This window comes from Cebidichthys violaceus, unplaced genomic scaffold (genome assembly GCF_023349555.1).
Source record: "Cebidichthys violaceus isolate CVI_PGR_0920_01 unplaced genomic scaffold, fCebVio1.0.p SCAF_5, whole genome shotgun sequence".
In the NCBI taxonomy this organism is placed as follows: Eukaryota; Metazoa; Chordata; class Actinopteri; order Perciformes; family Stichaeidae; genus Cebidichthys; species Cebidichthys violaceus.
The window spans coordinates 8,245,534-8,270,590 of record NW_027176705.1 but is presented as its reverse complement, the minus strand read 5'-3'; the positions used below and the strand labels follow the sequence as shown (position 1 = coordinate 8,270,590).

Below are 25,057 nucleotides of genomic sequence, written 5' to 3'. Positions count from 1 at the left end.
CAGAAGGAGACAGATCAAGAGTGAGACGGAGAAAAGCCGAAAGAGATGAAGAGAGAAAGGTGATGGCTGAGGAAAACCTGTATTTCCTAAACATCCAACAGTGGTTTTGCTTCCATTACACTGGCAGACCACACAGCAGTCCTTCCGTGACACACAAAGAAAGCGGTGTGTGTGCACTGTGTGCACCCACATTTTCATACCACCTCAGGACATTGTTGTAATGCTAGTCAAATCCAAGCCTCGCCCAATCAAACACATCCCATTGTCTCCAATAGGAAACCATGTAAACCCATGCAAAAGGCCTCTCTACAGTCTGTGCTATTCAAAGCTATCAATGGGGGCTGTTGATAAGGAAATGCAAAGTGGGTCACCTTTAACTCCAGGCTCCTTGTGTAAACAGTATGGGGAGCTGCTTGGGACTCTCCTAATCACTCTCTAAACAGAGCCAGGTGCTGTTGCCACAGACAAACTGTCACCAACACTCTGCTCAACACAGCTGCCGTCTAGCCCCCAGACACGCGCAGCACTGCAGGCTACCGCAGCATGACAAACAGGACGACGACGACACCTGAAAACATGCCAACCCGGTATAGGCACTATCGCAGGATAAGGGTTCGACAAATGTTAAATGGCAGATCACAAGCGAGAAATTCTGTTCCTCTCAGCGCAAGATTTGCATAAATAATCTTACACTCTTATCATGTCCTGAACCATCAGACACATGTAAATCTGTGACGAGGGAGGACAAATCCACCTTGAGTTAGCTAACTCACAGCTTCTGCCAAGGAGGCGATGTTCGTCCCCGTTACGGAGTTTGTTTCTCTGAAAATACTTTCTTTGCATTTTAGAAGTGATCCAGATCTGAGATTTTTTGCTATTACTACGACAGTCACACACATCAAGGTAATTCTGACCCCTTGGGAAATGTTTGCCGGGTCAATCATTTCCGCATGTGTCGAAGCATATAGGAGAAATTTTGACTCAAGTATTATTGCTTGTTCACCAACATTCCGCGAGGCAAAGTAGCTGTCTACCATGTAGGGGAACAAACTAAACCGCAGAGAGAAGTTGTGTTATAGTTCACAACAGGCATGCAATTTACTACTGCTTAACACTTAACGATACTGCATATGACCCTACAGTATAATGTGGTGTTGGATGACACAAAGGCACAGTGTAGCAGGCAGACGAGCCACAACTGAAACACATGACAATGACTCACACAGTCTCCATCATATCCAGTTTTAGTTAACATCTATGCCATGAATCAAATTCACTTGTAGCTCACATATCTTGAATCAGTGACTGATTCTGATCTAGCAGCTCCCTGTTCTGCTCCACAGCTTTAGTTAAATGCAATTACAACCACACATTTGCAAAAAACAACAACTATTCTATTCTCTCAATGTTCACTTCCTGATTTCTGAAGATGTAAATAATGTCAACAACAGTATGATGATACATTATGCTGAAAGGCAGCGATCAGAGATTGAACTGTGACAGCAGTCAGAGGTCAAATGCTGGGTTAAGTGTGTGTTCATATGAGTGTTTTCCTGTATGGAAATGGTCATAGTGTATTGGCTGCCATCGGTGGTAAAGGCGATAGTTCAGACAGAAGATGAAACACTAATATAACTAGAAAGCCCTCAGAGAGCCTATCCATCCACTATGGCTTAATCTGGATCAAGACCTTCATCAAAATAAACAGAGTGATTGACAACCACAGGATACATGTGCCATGTGTCATATTACGTCCAGCTGTTCATGAGAAAAACATAAAAAGTGCCAAATTCACACCAAAAAATGTTTTGTTTGTTGTGGTTTCTTTGGGACTGTGTGAGATAACAGAGAAGGGGAAACTCCACGTGTATTGTCAGCGACAAGTGAAGCAACAAGAACAATAGCATCTCCCGTTGCCTTCCAGCGTCAACTGGTGAAAATAAATGTGTCCCCTCCCCTCATTTATTTTTAATGTCCCCATAGTTCATTTTTTCTGAACCTTTTCTGGTGCTTGAGAGAAGAGAGTCTGTAATCCATGGAAGTAGTAGTGAGACAATAACGGACACCACAATATGCCAAAAATTACAGCACACAGGTATCTTACAGATATCTTACATGGCAGACCGATGCCCATATAATGAATGACCTATTTCTAGCAGCAGTAAGTAGCGGTTAAAGACGCCAGCAGGGCAGCTTCACTATAAAAACCAGAAGGCTCTAATTCCAGTTATGGCCAACCTTATCAGCAGCAGCTAAAACACACAAAAAGGCTCCTTCTGGCTGCAGATAAACTCAACCCGCAGCACAGTTTGTTCAGTAAAGCCTGTTGCTTCACGGGCTGTGTATGTAGACCCCGTTTTAAACCCGAGAGGTGTGTGAGCGTGATGAGTGGTGCGCGTGTGTTAAGTTTGTGTGTGTTCTCGACAGAAGCAGCTGTTGTATGCGCCTGGAGTTCAAGAGAAGTGAAGGAGCGCGTGGGAAGTGATTCAACACGGTCCACCTGCCACGCGCACGTGTGTGCACGTGCGTGCACGCACGCACACACACACACACACACACACACACACACACACACACACACACACACACACACACACACAGGGTCAGAGCCTTCACCCGAGGCCAGCAAATGGTCACCATGTGTCACTAACGCAGGCACAGACACATTTATAGAGAGAAAATGTCCCACTCACAGACAGACTTCCCTGATCTGAAGCAGCAGCCCTGACCAGACGCTCTCCAATAATTTTAAAAGGAGCCATCATGACTGGAGAATGACAGACCAAGTAAAGCCAATAACACAAATGTACATAAAGGGCCTACAGTGCGCGTAAATGGTTTACGCAGAAACCCTGTGGGCTGTGCTTTACATAATAATCACAACAGCGCACCGGTAACAATGTTACAAGAAGTTAATTTGAGGGGGTGGGGGTCGCCCGCTATTCTTTTCAGTCCTTTAGGCTAATCTGAATATTAAAAAACGATTGTCTCAAAAAATAAAAACCTTAACAAGGCGGATTATAAACACCAGATAATAACAAACACATCTTAAATCGCCACCTGAACCCACGGGAGTGGCTCTTTCTTTCTCTTTCAGTAGCACTGACGCTCTCTTTCTTGAATTTCTCGTCTCTCATTCACACACACACACACACACACACACACACACACACACACACACACACACACACACACACACACACACACACACACACAAAACACGCGCGCACACACACACACACACACAAGGGCTCGGCACCGACCTTCGACAAAAAGAAGAAAAAAAAAACCTAGCACCCGTTACCTCGATATCGCAATGACTTCCTCAACATAACCCTCGCCGTATTGCTCGCACTCGTTCACCCAAACAACCTCCAGGTTTTTAAAACACAACTACAGGTTTACACATAATTACTCACCGCAAACAAGTATAGGCTAATCCAGTGTTTAAATTAGTAAATTTCTCCCTCCGTTAGCGGTAAAAGCGCGGATCCATCCCTCCGTCGAGAACAGAGAGTCTGCACTTTGTTGTCACGCAGGAAGCTCCGACGCCTAGCGTGGCCACGGGGACGGAGCAGAGCACAGCAGAGCGCCGGGGAGAGGAGGAGAGAGACGGCCGGCTGCTGGGAGCCGGGAGGTGGGGCTTCCTCTCCGGCGGGGGCCGGACAGACAGACAGACAGACAGACAAGCCTGAGGGGGGCGGGGGGTAAAAAGCACCTGCTCCCCCCCCCGTCACGCCTCCAGTCCACAGGGCTGACCCCGCATTGTCCCCCCAATGGGATAAAGAATGTCCCGTCCATCCTCAACCAGGATAGAGAGAGTCACTTCCTGTTCATTTAAAATAACCACAAATCTGTGATTAACTAATATCTACAAATTCAATATGACAAAATGAAAGGAGACAGTATGAACAGACGTCCATTCTTTATTCATATACTCTTCTAAAACAACAATTAGCCTGCGTCATTTATGTTTTTACAGACTATATTATTGTTTTCTGTTTCATTAATTTGAATATCCTATGCTGCCTTTTTTTTTAACATGGATTGTCTTTCTCATGCAATGCCAATCAAAAGCATATTCGACTGGAAATGCAATGATCTGAACAGTGATTCTATGTTTAATTAGGATTATTAAGGGATATTAATTCATTAATTGTTAATTAACACATTTTCTGCAGATCTGTGATGCTACCACGCAAAATACAAAGCCGTTTATGAGTTATTTTTAAATATATAAACTCCATTAAGACACACAACATAATTTATTCAGTTAACAATCGTCTTTGTCCTCAGTGGTGTGTTTACACTAAACTTGCTGTAGGCTACATTATTATATTTCTCCAATAATACATCCAAACCAATAACACTAGATCAGTTCTGATGTTGGTATCTCCAAAAGCGTGTGATAGGCTACTAGAGGTCATGTGACTTAGAAGTTCATATTATGAAATATCTTAAATCTGGATGAAACTCAAGCTTTAACCACAGTTTGCAATAACCAACAGATATTAAAGAATACGACCCCTTTGTTTTGCTCATTGCTAATATTGCATGGCCATACAGTACATACAGTAGGTTATTAAAAAGAAGAGTAATTGCATCAAGTGTCCACAAGGGGGCAGTCGTCCACCAAAAGCACAGAGAAGCCTCAGCTGACAACCTCTTCCCCTTTCTGGCTTATCAATGGTTTTACTGTGGATTAGATACCAGAGACTGCACAGGCCGTAAAATCAAAGCCGCACTTGTAAGCAGTAAAGACAGGATGTGCTCCCAAAGCCAAGGATGAAAATAAGGATTAAGCAGGTGATGGCTGGGGAGGAAGGGGGATGAGGCCCTTTTCACATTGTGCTGTAAATTGCTAATTGCTGCCATGTATTGGATCAAATGCAGGCCTAATTATAAATGATGTGTCTCCTGCCACAATTCACTTCTCCGTGCTCACAGAAGGCACAGCACAGCAGAGGACAGAAACACTACCCTGCACACACATCGTTCCCCTTTAGGCAGCATGACCCTCTTTCTTGTATGTGTGTGTGTGTGTGTGTGTGTGTGTGTGTGTGTGTGTGTGTGTGTGTGTGTGTGTGTGTGTGTGTGTGTGTGTGTGTGTGTGTGTGTGTGTGTGTGAGTGTGTGTAAAGATGTATTTCTGCAGTTCATGATTAAGCCTGCGTGTCTTGTCTTTCATCCAAGTGATAGTGTTTCCCTCACCTCCACTTGACCTGCGAGAGAGAGCGAGAGAGAGCAGGTATACAAGGTATCCTGACTAACGATGCAGCACGGAGACCTCAGCCTTTGATCTGCATGCTGTCTGTACACATGCTACTCCCAGGACAGCTATCTCGACACCAAGGCAGCCCCCTTCTGTTCAATTAGTCAAATAATCAGTCATTTGGGTATTAAAATTACTTAGTTGACAATTTTTTAAAGTCAATTAGTCATTTTATATGGTATTTATTTTAATCACTGATCACTAATGAGTCTTTAGTCCTTTCTGGTGATTAGTCATTGCTATTAGGGATAAGTCATTACAAGAGAATAATAGTCAAATCTCTGGTATCACAATAATATTCACAAATATGTTTTGGTGCTTTAATAAGCATCAGGTCATTCAGCATGACAACATTCATCTGAGCTACAGAAATACTGTAAAAACATTTTTTCCCCAATTAAATCAACTAATGAATTGATAAAAAAAATGCTGTGAATATTAGTCGCAAGGTCAGCCCTACTAGAGACACAGACACACACACAGACACACACACACACAAGCTTACCAATATGTACAGTGCAGGTAAACAAGCTAAAAAACACACAATTGTGTATCAACACGTACGCTCACAAATGCTACACAACTTTCCTCCCCACTGCAAATAACAACAATGATTCAGCTTTTATCGCACAATGTAAATTAAAATAAACAGTTTGAAAAAAAGCTTTGGAATGCTTAACCATTAAAAAACTCAAACATAAACGTTTATGTTTTCGTTACATACTTTCAAAAATATGCATTTGCACTATGTGTCTCCCACAATGAGCCTTTCCTAACTTCTACTCCACTTCTCAGCCGCAGGTGCACTACTGTACAACTATGGGAGGCTGCAGGGTATTCCCGTCTCCTCCTCCTGTCCTCTTTCTTCAGCCTTTACTCCTTTACTGCCTCCACCTCCTTTCTTTGATACTAAATTCCCACCATCCCTCATTGATTTGAATACTTGCCATTTCACATCTTCGTTCCTAACATTGCCTTCTCCCCCGCCTCCTTATCTCTGCAGCCTTTACCTCCCTATGCACCACCTCTTCCACTCTCTCTCTCTCTCTCGCTCTCTCTCTCTCTCTCTCTCTCTCTCTCTCTCTCTCTCTCTCTCTCTCTCAGCAGTGGACCTGGCCTTAGGCATCGTTAGCTTAATTTAATAAAGGGGCTTAAGCTTTTGAGAGGCTTTTGAAGGATCTGACTGCTGTTACATTCATTTCAATCTATCAGCCACTAGAGACACAGCCTTGTTGCATGGATCAGAAAGAGAGCGAGAGTGTGTCTGTGTGTGTGTGTGTGTGTGTGTGTGTGTGTGTGTTGGGGAGATCGTAATGAAATGGTTCTAATTATTAGAGCTACGATGGAATCACACACCTTGTGATCTCACAACACACTCCAGCTCTACCAAGTACAATGCTGAGTAGTGTAGGGTTGGTTGTACAGCAGATGAGAATGTCTTTATCATATATGTGTGTCAGCATATACGTCTTGTGCTCCAGTATGCACATTGACGGTGGAGAGGGGCGTCTGGTGGATGAATTGCCCTGCCCTGTGAAAGCATGCACGCTTTCCTCCCCCACGGCATCTAAAAAGAATGGCTCTTTCACCTCCTTTTTGAAATCCCTCGCTCCTCTCAAAGACAAATGGCACAAACTCCCCCCCCCCCACACACACACCTCCTGCCTCGCCTCTATTATGTGGACAACAAGTGGCAGTGCTTTTAGCCTTCGCCATGGGGATACACACTCAGAGAGGCTGGGTTAGGAAAGACTTCAGCCCCCCTTCAGGACATCCTGCCTGGGCCCCCTATTACTCTGGGCCTTCTATCCAGACTATGCTAGGCTTTGCCTCCATACTTCCATCACCCACACAACACCTCAGACAACCAGCAATCCAGGCAGCACAAAACAATGTAGAAGAAAACCAATTGGCCTTGTGTATGTCTTTGCATTTACAAGCATGTGTGCTTGTGAGAGTGAGTGCTGCAGGGCATATGCTTTACCTCTGGGGTGTGTGTTCCACATTCTTCCCAGGCAGATATTAAATTAAGGCGATAGAGGTAATTAACATGCAGATCAGATGCCACACAGAAGACAGAAGAGGGGCTAAGCAAAGTGACAGATAAAGCAAGAAAGAGAGCGAGGGACAAAGTAAGTAAATGGAGAAATAACAAGGAATAGTGAGGCCCTGCACTGTTTTACCCCCGATTTACTTTGTTTACCTCGCTGACTGACCTGCTATTGTCATTGTGTTGCTACACAGCTGTCCTACACATATTAATAGTGGTGTCAGTATAACAGCAGAAAGAAAGCATAGAGCTGCAGCTAAATGAATATTTTCACTCTCAATTATTAGGACAATTAATTTCTTGATTGTCTATAAAATGGTTTTAATTAATAGCAAAATAGTTGCCATTATTTTTCAACAAATTAATTAACTTACTAATCCTTTCAGCTCTAAATGTGATCTAGAAACCTAAACTAAGATTTAAGATTTGTCCATTTTGTAACCCTAACCCGAAACCACAGTTCTAGAAAATTAAATTTAACTGAATCAATATATCTTTATTGATAAAGATATACAAAGAGGTGGTAATCACAGTAAAATGTACTTATCTACCAGTTTATTAGTCACAAATGTATCGTCTAATGCTATTGAATGAAATAAATCTGAAACAAACCTCATCTTTGAGAAGAATTAAAAAGGTGTATAAGTGCTGAACTCATTTTCAGTGATGAAGATGAAATTGTTAACTAAACCTATAGCTGAGTCCTCAAAACATAACACCAGAGTATACATCATTTTGAATTTGACCATAACTATATAGAATGTCAATCTTGAAACAAAAGAAAGTAATTTCCAAAGTTCTTGAATGTAACATTTACCAAAAAAACAAGAGGCCATAATATATTCTGTAAAATACTGCAGAAATAAAATATATAATACATTATTTAAAAAAAATAGAATATTGAGATCCAAAATTCTGGACTTATTTTGGACTATGTTGCAATAAACATTGACCGAAACAAAAAGGCATCACCAACTTGAAATAAAACATATACAGTTCAATTAGTGCCCAGCAGTTTTTTGCTTGCCTGACTTTTTAACCCAGACCCCATCAGACCCCATCAGACACCTTCTGACGGACAGCCACACAAGACCAATTGCAAGACACTTAAGCATCCTTCAACCAATTAGAACTGCAGGGGATGATCTGTCTTCAAGCCTGGGTGAGCTAGAGTAGACTTTGAGGAGATTAAATGAGGGTTGCAGAGTAATCTCTTTCATATTTACTTTACACGGCTCTAAATATGCTGCTTATCTGCCCCTCCACTTATTTACATATCTACATATGCATCGACATATGGTGTAGCGCAAAGCCTTGCTGTAAAAACAGGTCAAAGCCCACAAACAAAACAGAACAAGAAACTAAACAGAAAAAGGAGATGTGTGAGAGAAACATGGGTTAAGACTGGAAGTAGGTCTGTGGATAGAGCATGCTTGGCTGTGTTCCCTCCTTGCTTTCCACCTGCTATCCAAGCGTCTGTGTATGTGTGTGTGAGCAACAGGGGAGTGTGGTGAGGCCTATTAACAGACGTAGTGGTAATAGGCAGGGGGAGCCAGGATGTGTCTGAGCCACTGACCTGCCCATTAGCTCTCTCCACTCCGCTAAGCCCTCGCATCGATCACCCAGCCACACATAATTGATCTGGAAAACCAGGCACGAGCGCACTACTTAGACGTACCCTCCGCCTCTCACGCCTCTCAATGTTACCGTGTGTGTGTGTGTGAGGGCGAGAGAGAAAGAGAGAGAGAGGATGTGTGTATATGTGTGTGTGAGGGGGATGGTAAATATGTGTGTTTGTTTTATTTCTATGAATGTCTGAAAGGCTTCTGGGTCTGAGTGGTGACACGCATCCACAGACACCCTTCATTACACATTCAAAAAGGCCAAGGAATTTAGAAGCCCATTGTTATATCATACCTCCCATTATTCAAATGTATTCCACCTTCCCACCTCTCTGCTGTGACATAATTAACAATGTACACTCCTCTATTAGCCACACCGGTGGCAGCATAATTGTTAGCTGTCAGTGTGAATGTTCAGAGCACATAGACACCCTTAACCCACTAAGCACTTTGCCCAAGTGCATACACACAAACATAGACAAGCACAAAATAGATATACTCATACTTATATGCGTATATGCAAATACACTTGTTCACTCATTGTACCTTCGTTATCATTTTATACCTATACTACCCTAATTGCAGCAGCAGTTGAAATGAATCTTTATGGAAAATATCTCAGCTGCCAATTAGATTAAATTGTTCCCTCCTCACTCTCATTGTAGAGATGAAGCCCCACCGCCTGTTCCCCTCAATACAGCAGCAGAGAGAGGCACTAGAATAACTACTCTGACAAAGAAAGAAACAAAAGATGAAGAGAAGGAATATGGGATGCTGGTTACAGAAATTACTATTTTACTGTCATGCTTACAGCAGAAAAGGGAAGAATAAAGAAAGGGGAAAAGGTCCAGAGAGAGGGAGGGAGGAAGGCTACAAATAGAGAGTGGGGAAGGGAAAGAGTACAGATGGAGACATGCAAATGGATGTCAGTCAGCAGCAGATGCGACTGTCTTTCTGTAAAGAACGGAGGACAAAAAAGAAACCTGTGAGATGAAGGAGGCAAACAGCAAAGAGTTGTTTTTACACATACAAACACCCATAAACACCTGTAAATTTGTGAAAACACATTCTAACAAATAGCATGGCAATGACTGGAAATCACAGTACTACAGTTTGACAGCAAACAAATCAATTAAACAGAGGAAGCAGCTCTCAGCTCAGAATACTTTATTGTAAAGGACTTCGGTGTGAAAGTATAGCCTCTGATATCACTTATTCTTAATGTTTCTGGAGTTAAACTTAACATGGAGTTTCACACAGTATAAGAAAGACATCCACTGGAAAATCTTTTTGTGACTTGTGTATCTTTCTTTTTTAAAATCAAAACATAATCCATAAAACCCTGGTTCTTTTCCATCATCCCCGCCCTTTCACAAACACACACTTACTCCCCTATCTTTTCACCCACCCCCACACACGCACACATACCCTCAAACAGATGGCACAGGGACGATGATAGCCAAACCAATTATTTATCTAATTATGACTTACCACTTAACAGCATTATCTCCCCCCGCAATTGTAAGGTATTAAAATAGGGGTGATTAAGGGGGTTATGCAAATCTAAACAAAATCATTACACTTGCAGTGGAGTTAACAAGGGCAACCCAGCGGCATCCATACTGAACATTCATACACACACCACCATGTTTTAAGGTACTGTTTCTTTGGTTTGTCTGGCAGATATGGCCACAAATGTATAACATCAAGCATAGAGTGATACATGTACAGGAAATGGAGGGAGGGAGAGAGAGAGAGAGAGAGAGAGAGAGAGAGAGAGAGAGAGAGAGAGAGAGAGAGAGAGAGAGAGAGAGAGATGTAGCAGTGGCCCGTGTGAGTTCAAGCTCATGCTAATAGGGTAATTGCATTGATTTCCATTTAGCTGCACTCTCTGATGTTATTTACAGCATTTAGCCCAACAAACAAGGCCTTTCTCTTTTCTCCCAGCTTGCTTTTAACTAGCCGTGACACGCTGTCAACCCCTTTTCCTCTACCCTCTGCCCCCTTTCACCCCCTTCACAACTGCCAAAACAGCCAAATACATTATTAGGCCATTAATAGCAGTCACGTTCACACATCCCTCCACCCCCCCTCCCTCCGGATTCATTCCAGTATTGCAGTCATTCCCTCCCTCCCTCTCCTCCTCTCAGGCCTGTTGGCATGGGCACTGAGCTGCTTTGAAGTGGTCTTGTTTATTCAACCAGCCTGAGATACGTTTGTGTGTGGTGGAGTGAGGGGTAGGAGGGCTTTGTGTCGGTGGACCAAATGTCAAGGCCTTACAACAAGTGTTAAGGCCAAATTATGCTTTTCATTCAAGGTGTTCTGGACGTTTGTAGAGGCTCCCAATGCAGCTGAGGCACAGTTCCTCTTAATTAATGTTGGGGCAATGTGGGATACGAATGCAATGACTGCAAGAACTGAAAATTTGGGCTCCTATGTGTTTTCCTCTATGAATCTGGTGTAGGTAGTGTCTGATAATAGCGAAGTGTACTTTTCAGTAATGCCAGACAAATTAGAATTTTATGATCCAACAAAGCCTTAACGTGCAGTAATTATTGCTCTCTGTCAACAAATTAAATAAGAGAATATAAACATTATTTCTTCAGAAATGATCTGGTTATCATATATATGACAGTCAACGAATTCAACCCAATCAGCCTTTAGAAGTCTGCCTACTCTCACCTCCCCATCTCACAAGTCATACAACAAAATACTTTATAGAGAGCATGTGAAAGAGAGTGGCATGATTAGCATGCAGCAAACAGAGTGTCGTATTAGTGCTACATTAATGCGATGGTCACATCCGGGACACAGACAGACTGCATTAAACTCATCATCACTCTTCTGCACACATCAAGGACTCTGCCGAGACCTGCAACGTACCACGTCAGTCAAAGAGCAACAGGAGATGTGGTAGTTCGCTATCTGCGAGGTGAGTGCATATAGTTCACTCTTTCATGCATGTGGTGCACGTGGGTTAACACTGAGACAGGGCATGGGGTCGTTCTGTAATGATGAGCGCAATGTATGTAGGAGTGTTTTGTATGTTTGAGGCGAACATATGTGCTCTGTGTGCCATGTTTGTGAAGAGCGTCCTCACATATGACTCATTTCATTCACATTCAAGTGCTGTGTGGGCGGTAAAGTGGCTTGGTATTAACACCACAGACACACTAGTGTGTGCAAGTGTGCGTGTTATACATACATAGCATTGCAACATATGCAATTTGGGTTTAGCCAAAGAGTACTGCAGTACCATCAGTGCCCACTTGTTTTCGCATCGCCAATCTCTTCTGTTAATGTAGCAACGTTAGCGCCATGCTATACACAAAGCTCCAAGGTAAATGCATCTGCCTTCACAAAAAGGTTTTCATTTTCGCAAAAGCACGGAGAGAGCATGACCGTGTCAAGGATCATCTAACAAATGTGTTATTCAAGTGATTTAAGTGTTTTTTTTCTATCATAGCCTTTTCTCAGTAGTTCCAGGAGGTGATGGTCAAAGAACTTGAAAAAACAGTTGAAAAGACATTTCATCAAGCCTATGGTGGAACATTTGGCTAGCCTCAAATGCAGCCATCTTTAATATCAGCCAGCCCTCTATCTGTTGCCTATGAATTAACATGGCTGATAAAAACCTCTAGTACAAAAAGCTATGCCTATAGTGCTTTACAAAGAGATACACTGACATCAATCATGGCCCACTGCTACAAAGCCAGCTATGAGGTGATTTTACAAGACAAAAACAGGTGTGGTCTCTCTGAATCACTGCGAATGAAAATAAAGATTAGGATACTTTACACACTAGGTATAGCTATGTTTCCCTCACTCTTCCTCCCTCCATTGCTTTCTTTCCCCCTCGGGGTTCAAACAGCAATAGCAAGCGTCCTACTGTAGGAAGATAAGGGAGGCTAAGGCGCTTCCATCCTCGCAGAACACACTCACTCCGAGGGATAAGCTATGGACTAGTGCGGATCCTCGAAACACACAAACATGAAGAAGCAGACGTTACAAAGCAGAAGCTCTCATCTCACCGCTAAGCAAGCAGGAGAAGGAGGGACGGAAGATGAGGAGAGAATGAAAGGATTTAGTCTTCATCTGCGGATGAACATGCCATCTCCTCCTCCCTGTTAGCACAGACTCCCTTGCTTCCTTTTACCTCTACTTGCCAATTGAGCCCTCTTTTTGCTATGTCAGCCTGTGCCCTTAAACACCCCGTCTTTGGACAACTGGGTTACTGATGACATGAAGCGTTTTGCAACACTCTTTACATTCCAAAGCAACATAAGTTATGGCTATGAACATTAGAAACACATTCCTTAAGCCAAGCACACGCTTCACACTCCTCCGACACACTTTCCCCGCATGCAGATGGTGTGTGTTTAAAGCCAGCAGGGCAATGCCGTGCATGTCAGTGTGTGTGCATGCATGTGCATCTGCGATATGTGAGTAAATGTTTGAGTGTGGTTACATGAGTGCTTGAGGTCTCACCTGGGGGATGAGAAATTAACACAAGCAAATTTTACTGCGTTCATTTTCATTTTGCTGGTAACAAGACCATCTGCTAACCATCCTGCTCTACACAGGAAAGAAAAAAAAGAGAAGTGGGCTAGGCTGCAATCACTCCCACAGTCCATTTCTCTCTCCTCACCCCCCTCCACCCTCTCTCTCCAACACGGTGAGGGGCAGAGATAACACCTCAAGGCCATGATGTTGCTGCCAGCCTTTAAACCTCTCTGTCTCCCTCTGCCTTGCTCTCTGTGGTTTTCGTGATGAAAGGGGGGAGGCAGATCAGAGGAAAACATGGCAGCCAAAAGACTTGTATCCGCAGCCAAGGCTAAAACCAGAGCACAGAGTCACTGCCCTTCACCATTCACCTACAGCACAGACTTGTGGACACCCACCTATACACATGCACATTGGCATACATTACAACCAAATGTGTTATGTATATACACAATATTAAATAGTGTATGCTTGCACCGACACACAGATACAATGATCTGTTTGAGTGTGTTGTGTTTGTCTGTGTTAGGATGCAGATGGGCTCCAGTGGGCTGTTACAAACCCTCTCTGACAGCGGCTTATTGAGGGCATTGGCCTTTGGCTCTCGCATCTGTGTTGGTGTTGAGAAGCCAAAACACACAAACACACAGATTAATAAAAGCTTAAATAAGTAAAATGCATATATATATATATATATATATATATATATATATATATATATATATATATATATATATATATATATACGTATATATATATATATATATATATATATATATACGTATATATATATATATATATATATATATATATATATATATATACATATATATATATATATATATATATATATATATATATATGTATATATATATATATATATATATATATATATATATATATATATACGTATATGTATATATATATATATATATATATACGTATATATATATATATATATATATATATATATATATATATATATACATATATATATATATATATATATATATATATATATGTATATATATATATATATATATATATATATATATATATATATATACGTATATGTATATATATATATATATATATATATATATACACACATATTAAGTTTAATGTGTTATATCTGTTCAGTAAAACTGTCCTATATCTGATATAATGACATAAATCATCTCCTTGTTTCACACTACACACAGGTTGACTTTTCAGTAAAACATTTGGATTTGTTCGTATAGCAAATAATGATACAAGAAAAGAGAAAGGGAGTGAGAGGAATTCACTGATCTAATTAGCAGCTAGTTAGCAGCAAAACAGTTGAGTCCAATTAGGGAGTGTGTTGTAGTGTAGTGAAGGTTTAAATGCTATCCTGATTATCAAGGCTGTTTATTTGCTCTCTGCCAGGAGACACACTTAGTGCATCTGACTGCTAGATTTAGACAAACTGGAAGAGAACGGAGCAATTGTTTGTTTTAGAGTGAGTTAAATACTTTGTTTGTGTCTGTTAGAGGCTTGGGTGTTGGGGAATGAGCAAGCATGTGTGCTTCCATGTATCCACCTGTGTGCGTTCATGTGTGTGTCTCCATTGGAAGAGGGCACACAGTTGTCTGATACACTTAGACTCTTCATTAACACCCAAAATCTTCAGAGGCCCTAAACTCTGCTTCACTACCACGTACCACAAACACACCCCATCTCTCCCTCTGCTCCCTCCCTTCCCTCTTGGCAGAGTCTCCCCCTGTCGGCAGGTGCATGCTCCGGTGGCAGCCAAAGTGCCAACCTGCCCTCCATATGCCCGCTTCCGCAGTGCCAGCTTACTCCTGCCACTCCCCACCAGGATTCAGCTGGCCGCCCCTCCCCGAATCTGTCCCCGCTCCCCACCACCCATCCTCCCCCACACTCATCAGTATCCATCCCTGGCCTTTCTTCTCCCACACACACCCCTGACCTCATCCGTCTCGTGCCAGCTCTCCCTCATCTCTAACAAAGTGGTGGTGCACTTTTGGCATCCCGCTCACATCTACTTGTCTTATCTTTGCGTTTGCTTTATCCTCCCCCTTTAGCCCCTTTCTCACCTTACACTCTGCATTCCTCTGACCTTCATCTGCCTTTCTAAGCACCCCCCCAGTTGTCCAGCCCTTTTCGAGACCTCCCTTGACATGATGCTGAGAGACCCGAGCAGACACTCACAGAGCCAGGAGCCAGGCCACATCAATCAGCACCAGAGTCTAGGACGTCAGATCGATGCATCATCCTTCAACTGGTTGTATTCTGGGATTTATAGGGGAAAAACTCGCTCCTGGACCAGTGGTGTACAGCATGTTTTACCGTTAGCAAGTTACTCTCGTCTCTATTGGGCTCAGGGCATCAACACAAAGTGTGAGTGTGTGAGAGGAAGTGTGTTTATGTGTGTGTCCACTCACTAAGAGACGCTGATGTAACCTTGTCTGACCTTTCAGCAGTATAGTTCTCCCTAAGGGTGTGAAACTACCCCTATCGAGGCTACACTCTGACACCAAGCAGCCAAACAAACACCAGTAAACACAAACACAGCGCCCATAGGGCTGGATGTGAGAGAGGAAGAGATATATCATCAAACCCTTTGCCACATTTTTGTTTTGCTTCTTTTCTTTTTCAGAAAAGGAAAGACAGGCGTCATTTTTTCGAGCACATATTGTACACTCGCATGGACGAACACAGTGTGTGAGATTTATACTCAGCTATAGCCACTGTGCTATTTGTTTTGTGATCGCTGTAAGGCTTCCATAAACACAGAGTGATGGAGCGGTAATCCTGTGCCCTCTCCTCATTACTCCTCCTCCTGAGGAAGTCATCTGACCGGCCCGGAGCCATCTATTCAGGTCACAGCCATCATCTATCATCCATCATCCAGTCTCTCCCTGTCTCTACGTCTCACACTCACTCACTCGCACACAAATTCCATGTGTGACGCTAATTTTAATAGGATGTTTTAGGCCCAGTTACCGATTACTTGCCCAATGCTAAACCACTGTCTGAGAACAACAGACAGTGAAGGAGAGTAAGTGAGTGAGCTAAGATATGGACAGGGGCAGGGGGGACTGAGAGGAGTGAGAAGAGTGAGAGAGACCTTGCCTCAAGTCATTTCCAGTATTTAACATGATGTGATGAGCTCTCGCCTTTCTCTTAATCTGTCCTCCATGATTCATTTCCATTTCCTGTGTGCCGAAAGGCTGGCAGCTCTGCACCAATCAGCCATACAGAGGCACACAAACAAGCACACACACACACACACACACACACACACACACACACACACACACACACACACACACACACACACACACACACACACACGCACGCACACACGCACACACACAACCTACCTCTGCCAATAAATTAGAGGACAGGGGTTATTTATTCATTACAACATTGAATGTGTTGAAGTCTCAGGTCATTCATCCCTGGTAAAGAAGATAACAGACAACCATGGACCTGCTAACCCTCTCTGACTAATTCCATCTCCTGCTGATATGCTGAGGTTATCGGCCGCTCAACCCCTCCAACACTCACATGTTGAGTATAGAGAAGCCCCCCTGGTGACGCAGGTATTTACAGTCTTGTCTATAAACACTGCAGCACTCTGCGTCAACACTCTCGGGACCCTGGAGTCTGGCCATAGGAGGAGAGAGGGACCCACCAGGCTACCAAGCATGAGTGCATGCAGAAAGCTGGTGGATGATACTCATTTAAGAGGTATGTGAAAATATAATAGCTTTAACGATATCAGAAAGTGAACATAGAGACAGTAGATGCATGTGTATGCATGACAGACACATGCTTCACACATTGAACAAAGAGGAGGAGAGGGGATTTAACAAATTGCACTTTCTTCAGTCCTTGTCTTAAGCAAAGGAGTTGCTTTGATGGCTAAGCTCTGAAATCCCATCGACTAATGATTGGAAAGCTGCCAGCTTAAAAGGCCGCCCCCGTTTACAGCAAAAAAATCGTACACTATAATACACATAAACACACAGTCTACAGAGTCCCAGAGAAGAAAACGTGCCGTTTCCACATCCCTATTACCCTCTTTCTGGATGGTACAGTTTTTGGTTTCCACTCCTCTTCCTCATAAATGCCTCACACATTCTTAATTACCCCGGAAGTGATGGGAGTATTACCCTGCTTCTCCCTCTAACCTCATCTATCTGTTTTTTTTGTACTTGTTTACTCTACCCACCATGCATTTATGGTGCTGTTAAAAGGGCAGGGAACATTTGAGATAATTTATATTCCTCAGTTTTCAAGTGTATGTGTGTGTGGACGTAAGTATGGACATGTTTATTAAAAATGGGAGGACCTGATTGCTCAGCTGAACACTGAAGCCTGCTGGTGGAGCCAGCAGGTGCTCTGCCAGGAAGATATTGAACAAAATGTAACAATCTGTACTGCCCTGTAGAAGAGAGTCATTTGGCAACGATATCTACTATCCTCTGTATGTCTGTCTATGTATGTGTGTGAGTGTGATGGCATGAACATAAACATACCTTTCTGTAAAAAAATAAATAAATGTCTCATACGTTATTTAGGAAAAACTTGGCCAAAGCTTTAAACATTGAAGATCTTCAAGAACATCACATTCTCAATCCCAACTTTTCAAATAGCCTAAAACTATGACGCTCATTATCCAGAAGCTGCAAATTGTTTTACTGATCATCCAAGTGGGATGTGATTGTGGAAAGAAAAAATAGGCAAAATTAATAGATGGTGAAAATATGTGTCTCTGAGAGATGAGCCCTAGGTATATAAAGTCATGTCATACAGCTATCTATGCACCTTATGCTCTTCTAATTCATCAACTTATATGAATGAATACAGTCCCAGCCTGTCTGGAGCAATAGTCTGATCAGCCAAAAAGCACCCTGTTGAGCACAACATGGTGTCATGGTACATGCTGTGTCAACAGTACTCTAAAGTTTCTGTGCCACAGTCCAAAATCCATTTTAAGTTCTCACCTTGTATGATCATATAAACTCTGACATCTGACTCTCTCTTCATACCTTTCTATAAATCTTCATATTCAATTTTGTTTCTCTTTCTCACATGTACACAAGAATGATGACAATGATCAGTTAAATAATATAAATTACTGCTTCCTCTGAGCATCTTTACCATGCATTATATTATTATCACAAATCAATGACACAAACCACCTGAAAGAGTGCAGCATTACCTCTATGCATTCCACACCCATTCTTAATGCACTTTAGTCATTGTGTTGGTCAGTGGAAAGCTTACAAACCATTCGCCACTCTGGTTTCTCAAACCGCTACTCATAAGAGAGTGCACGTAAGTGAAAAATAATACTGACAACGTGCACATCCGATGTAGATCCTTGGTGTGTGCGTGTGTGTGTACGAGAACCCAAAGCCATCAGATGCATGCAGGGTTTAATTAGGATTCTCTGTAGTCTAATTTGATTAATGGAGGCAGAAGAAGATGAACATAATTAGAGCTAGACTATTTCTGCTGCTGGAATATTGTTTCAGGAGAAAGGTGACAACATACACACGCACACGAACGCACGTTCAACCACAAAATGCAAGTGAGCCCATATACTCATTGCTTCCAAATGGGGTTCACGTAAGTTTACAGCGACTTAACGCGAAATAGCAGAGGTGAGTGTCCGTCATGATAGCCAAGTGTTTGACAAGCACTGTGAGTGTGAGACACAAGACCTGCCAACTGATATCCCTGCACACAGCTGTGAAGAAACCGTTTCCCATCCCACTGCCGCCTCTATGTGTGTGCATTGTCCACAGCCACAGAGCAGCAGAACAAACAAACCCACATACAACACAATGCACTACACAAACAGCACTGCATCTCCCTGGTGCCAAACTGACAAGACTACCAGAGGGAACTGAAAGGGAGGAAGAGAGCTGACTGCAGTCCATAAATCATAGTTGTATGCTACTGTGATACCAGCAAAGCCCCCATTAGCCCCTGCACCTGTTAGCTCACAGAATGTCTGTTGGAATAGTGTCTCACTGAGTATGTTTTTTTTTCTTTCTATTTCATGTGTGCAGGTGTGTGTGTGTGTGTGTGTGTGTGTGTGTGTGTGTGTGTGTGTGTGTGGGTGTGTGTGTGTCTGCGTGTGTTCCAATGCAGGAGAACCAAATGTCCTGACGGATATAATAAGATGAAAAAAGTCCTTTTTTCATGATTTATTTAAAAGGAATACTTTTGGTAAATATTAAATTAGAATTAGATTTCTTTCTGGGAGTTAGATTAGAACAGTGTTACGACTCTCAGACATGAGAGTGATATCGATCTTCTCATGTTACTCTCCGGAAGAAAGCAGAAACACGCACATCCCAAACTGAACGCTGGAGTCAGGACACTGTAAGCTTAACTTGGCATAAATATTAGAGGAAGGGGTGAATATTTAAGTGATGAAGTCTGACTAATGATTTGTTGCACATTTAGGATATGTAATCAATAAGGTTCCTACAAGTATAGTCATACAAAACTGTGTGTGTGTATTTCTGTAACTCCCCCGACACTGTTGCTGGTGGTGGCTTGTATCCAGAGAGGAGCCGAGGCCACAGGTGTGCAGGGTCAGGGTTTAACTGCCCTGGGTTTACGAGGAGGCTAACGGGGCAGCCGGTGAGATGAGCTACCGCCAACCTTTACGGCCATGACCGGGGCAGTGCCACCTGCGGACTGCCGTGGAACAGATGCTGCACAGAGAATGGGTCAGAGCTTTTACAGCAAGGGCAGAGCGAGGGAGAGAGAGTCGGAGAGTGGGAGAGAGAAAGGGTGAGGGAGCTAGTAGTCCATCATTGTGACTGCTTTACTGGCGCTACTGCCATCTAATGACAGAGCTGTCAGAGCACATGGAGCGGGAGGAATGGAGGGATGGAAGGGCCGAAGAGCAGAGGGGGAGTAACAGATAAATGGATACAATGATAGAGTGAACCGGGGGATAAAAGCACAGAGGGAGGAGGAGAAAGATGGAGAGAGACCGGTGACACATGAGTAGATGATAGCATGAAGAGAGTAGTAGATGCAGCGGGGAGTTTTGAAGGAATTGATCGAAGGAGATGGCCTCAGATCGGAACGGAGAGAAGGAAGGAGAAGGAAAGATATTGTAGTTAATTGGATATAATGATTACACTACTGTACAGATACTCTTCTGACACATGCAGTATGGGCTTCTCTGCTGAGGATTGTGTGTGATGGCTCTGCTGCACACACACAAGCAAATGCAAAATGTGCACATTTATAAAAAGAAAAAGCTCTCCACACACACAAAACACTTCTCCGGTCCTAAACCAGAGTGCTCCGTAATCGCCAGTGATTAGTCCACACTTTGATGAAGGGCTCCACACCCAGCATTGCTCGCACACATATTGATTACACTGGTGTGTGTGTGTGTGTGTGTGTGTGTGTGTGTGTGTGTGTGTGTGTGTGTGTGTGTGTGTGTGTGTGTGTGTGAGAGAAGAAAGGGTTTTTGTCTATGTCACTGTGTTCCCTAGGAATTGATTTTCAGAGAGACCCAGGGAGATGGGAAGAGAGAAGACCTCAGCAATCAGACTGGTTTAGTCCTGGATTTGTTAATGTGCTATTTTCGCTTCTCTCTCTGTATATTGTAAAGATAGTTCCCCATTTATCTTAATCTGGCCCGTATGCAGCCCTGACGAGTGGACTGGATTACAAATCGGTTGTCTGAGCTAGTCAGTATCTGCAATCTGCAACACCAAAACCTGTCTGTGTCCTGTCATAACAATACAGCCCTTGTTGCTCTTTAACCTAACTTCCCCTTTTCCCACTTGCCTCTGTGGTTTGCGGTTTCAGCATCACTTAATTTTTTTTTTTTTGCCTGTTTCACTTTTCTGTTTTCTGCCTCTCTGTCCACCCCACTTTATCTTCTTCCTCTTTCTCACTGCTTTACCCCAAGGCTATAAGCACAGACAGTTTTTTGGGAAAATAAGAACAGCAGAGAGTGATCCCGTAGATCTGAGTAGTCAACTTCAACAAACACACACACACACGCACACACACACACACACACACACACACACACACACACACACACACACACACACACACACACACACACACACACACACACACACACACACACACAGACATGAGTAAAAACCCAACAATACACACACATCTACCAGAAAGGAGAACAAAGGAGGGAAGTAAAGAGAAGGATGAATAGAAGGAGGAAGGATACAGGTGTAGGACTGAGGTAGGCAAGAATATAACAAGAAGAACAAGAAAAGTGCACTCAGTGCAGATCTCCATCAGGTGTGTCTCCTTCTTCCCTCCCAAAGTAAGAAGACTTGAATGTCACTCAACTTCCTTACAGTCAAGATGGAGGCGATGATAACAGAAACAATGATGTATTCGTCTTGTATAATGGTTAACTGTTGTGGATCATAACATACTGGGCATTGAATTAATCTGCAGATGCTCCGATACGAAAACAGACCAAAACATTCTATGGACGTCATAGTTGAGACACAACAAAGCCCAAAATGTGGCCTGAGTTAGCAGTTAATGACGGATCAAAACAATAAAATAGTTTTTTTTAAAATTGTGAATTACTGCAATCACTAGAAGTCTTTGAGCATACAGTCATAAATGAGCAAAGAAAATATTAAGCAGATGGGTCCAGTAGCATGGGACATTGGCCATGGACGGGCGGACGGATCAAACACACACACACACACACACACACACACACACACACACACACACACACACACACACACACACACACACACACACACACACCCACACATGACCGACCACATGAACACCCCCCAGGCTAATGCCTGATAGAGATATTAAAAGCAGTATAGTGTACAAGTGCAAAGGCATATGGAGAAGGATTGCCCATGCTCCATTTTGAAGTGGTTGCTCTCTGGCTCTGCTCCACCTCGGCTGTGATGTAAATGCAACCCAAGTTCAAGTACTTCTCATTTCCACCTCTATCTCTACCTCCCTCCCTGTTGTTCTCTCTTAATCCATGTCTTTCTCCACTCTCTCTGCTTTCTTACTATCACACACACCCTCTCCCAACCAATTCTTCTTTATTTAACACAACCTTTTTTGTTGTCAAATAATCACAGAGAACTAGCATGTGTCTGACATGGTCTCCAAGGCAACGTCGGTTAAGACGGGAAGGCAGGCAGGGGCTCATTCAGTGGCTGAATGAAAGAGGGGGGAAGAGAAGAAGCAACCCACAGTGCTGAACACACACACAGACCTTTGGCCACCGTCACAACCCAGACCGTCTCTATGTGTCTCCAATCCGTGTGGGTCTCCCGCTGTGGCCTAGGTTAGTGTGGGAGGTTTAGGGGTCAAAAGGGGCAACACATGGGGCAAATGAGGGAAGAGGAAGAAGACGAAAAGGATAAGGAGGGAGATGAAGGAGATGCATGTGCGATAGAGGGGAGTCAGTGAATCAGAAAGAGAAAGCCCTGAGGAGACAGAGGAGGAAGGTGAGGACATAGAGGAGGTGAAAGCCAACTGAATCCCTCTCTTATCTCTCTTCATCCTTCCTATTTCCTCTCTAATTTCCTCTTTGTGTCACTCCCTCACTATCCTTGTTTGATCCAACCATCACTACCACTGTGGTCAGAAGCTCATGCTAACAACCTTTGAAAGCAGGCCACTATTTGCTACTAATGTACAACTGCTAAATTTGGGACGTTTTGTGTTTCTAGGATACCTGCAGTGTGACAATGTGCATGAAACATAAAAGACAAGCATAATACACAGTGAGAGCATGTGGAAAAAACAGCACACATATAGTAATCATTTGATTTGGATTTTGATAGGTTTGGTAGTAAAATCATAATTATAAGAAAAATCTAAATTGAAGAGCATAAGTGTAAAGTACTGTATGCCTGTGTTGTTGGAGAACAATCTAGGCAAAGGGCAGCTAAAAAAATCTAAATATCCATAACTAATCTCAAATGATGGTGGAGGAGGACAGGTAATGTTTGAGTTGGAGTAGGCAAGTGAAGAGGTCTATTAAAACAGGCCATGGGGTTGTAGAGTGAAATGTGAGGGACAAAACTAAAGCGGCGTTGTTTATGGTCTAACTACACACTTTACCTGCTGACTAAAGCACATACATAATTTATCTCCGCTAAGTGTCAGTGAAGTGTACCCACTTCCGCTGTATGGAGACAACAGTCACACAATGATGAAAACGCACTTTAAGAGGAAGAGCACCTTTGTACAGATTTAGATTACACAATTAAACAGACTATATTAACAACAATGTGAGTGAAACAGCCGACACTGCACACTTTGTACACAGCAAAGTGCATATATTTTTGTCTATTTCACAGATGTGTATGTGCACAACGTGAATGTTAAACAACCAGCAGATAAAACATTAATGCATTTATTGCACACACACATACAAATAAAATAAATATGGTAGAATGAGGCACAGAGAGAAAAGTATTGCCTTTCTTAAGTTCCCTTCTCTTTCATTCTCCCTCTCTACCTCAGTCTGTCATTCTCGCTCCCTCTCTCTCTGCCCTCTCTCACTGCCCTCTCTTGGCTGTCCTCTCCACAATCAGTGCCCAGTGAGCCGTGAGACGCACTTAAGTGCCGACCAGCGGTAACCTCACGCCGCCTTAGCACTCACTCTTTCTCACACACACACACACACACACACACACACACACACACACAAAACCACAAACATGCACGTGTGCATGCATGTGTGCACAGTCACCGGCATAGACACAAAGACACACAGATCCACACATTGAGAAATAGACAGATAGAACATACAAAACCACAAAATTGCTTCTCTACTCTACTCGTAGGGTGGTTGTGTTGAATAAAACACACGCTGCCACTTAGTGTCCTGTTTACCTGCTGACTTCCGTGCTGATAAAGGGCTGAGAGCTTAGCGAAACAGAGTGAGAGCTGCTGTCACACAGCATTAACATCCTTGGATCTCCGGTTCCAACATCAGCACCAGCAACACAAAGACAAGCGTCTCCTCAGATGCACTCCAGAGCTAACCTCAAACCTCTCATGCACTTTTTCAGAGCATACAAAAAAATAAACAAGGACACACACGCACAAATTCACTATCTATACCACTGTGCATATACACGATAGATTTGCAACCATATGCATCAAAAAAACACAAACGTGAAAATGTCCACATCACACACAATTGCCATTAGCTTACCTGGCAAGTAGTAAAGCGGTGCTTTAAGTCCAAACATAGTTACTGTTTAAGTGTCATGAAGAGAGAGTAACTTGTTTCAAACGTGCAGGCAGTCGTCCTGTCCTGGATGACTGAGCTAGAGAGGGGCTTTGCCCTCGCAGCCACCCAGAAATGAGGCTCTGTGTGAGGGGAGGCTGTGCTGGGACTCAGCCTGTCATCCCCGCTCTCTGGTACTCGCTAACCAAGCGTGAGGCTGGGACCGCCCAGCCAGCTAGGACACACGCATACACAAACACACAGACAGTCACACAGATACACTCAGACAGAGAAGTGCAAGGGTCAACCCCTGAACACGCCCCCGCTCTCGACCCCCTCGCTCTTGCCCGTGATCCCCCGTGCAAAGGGTCA

The 25,057-nt window shown here is 43.1% G+C and overlaps 1 protein-coding gene across 4 annotated transcripts in view; it reads right to left on the bottom strand.

Annotated features, from left to right (window-relative positions):
- The window catches only part of gse1b (Gse1 coiled-coil protein b), a 158,416-nt gene that overhangs the window by 36,874 nt on the left and 96,485 nt on the right, over positions 1-25,057 (bottom strand). The window contains exon 1 of one of the 4 annotated variants that reach the window (XM_068731220.1): positions 24,671-25,057. This exon is cut by the window's right edge and continues 280 nt beyond it. The exons of 2 other annotated variants lie outside the window; for them this stretch is intronic. In XM_068731220.1, coding sequence (XP_068587321.1) covers positions 24,671-24,707 — 37 coding nt within the window. In that variant the 5' untranslated portion in view covers positions 24,708-25,057. Of the gene's footprint in view, positions 1-3,419; positions 3,559-24,670 lie in introns of those variants that run through there. One more of the 4 variants, XM_068731222.1, reaches the window with a different exon arrangement.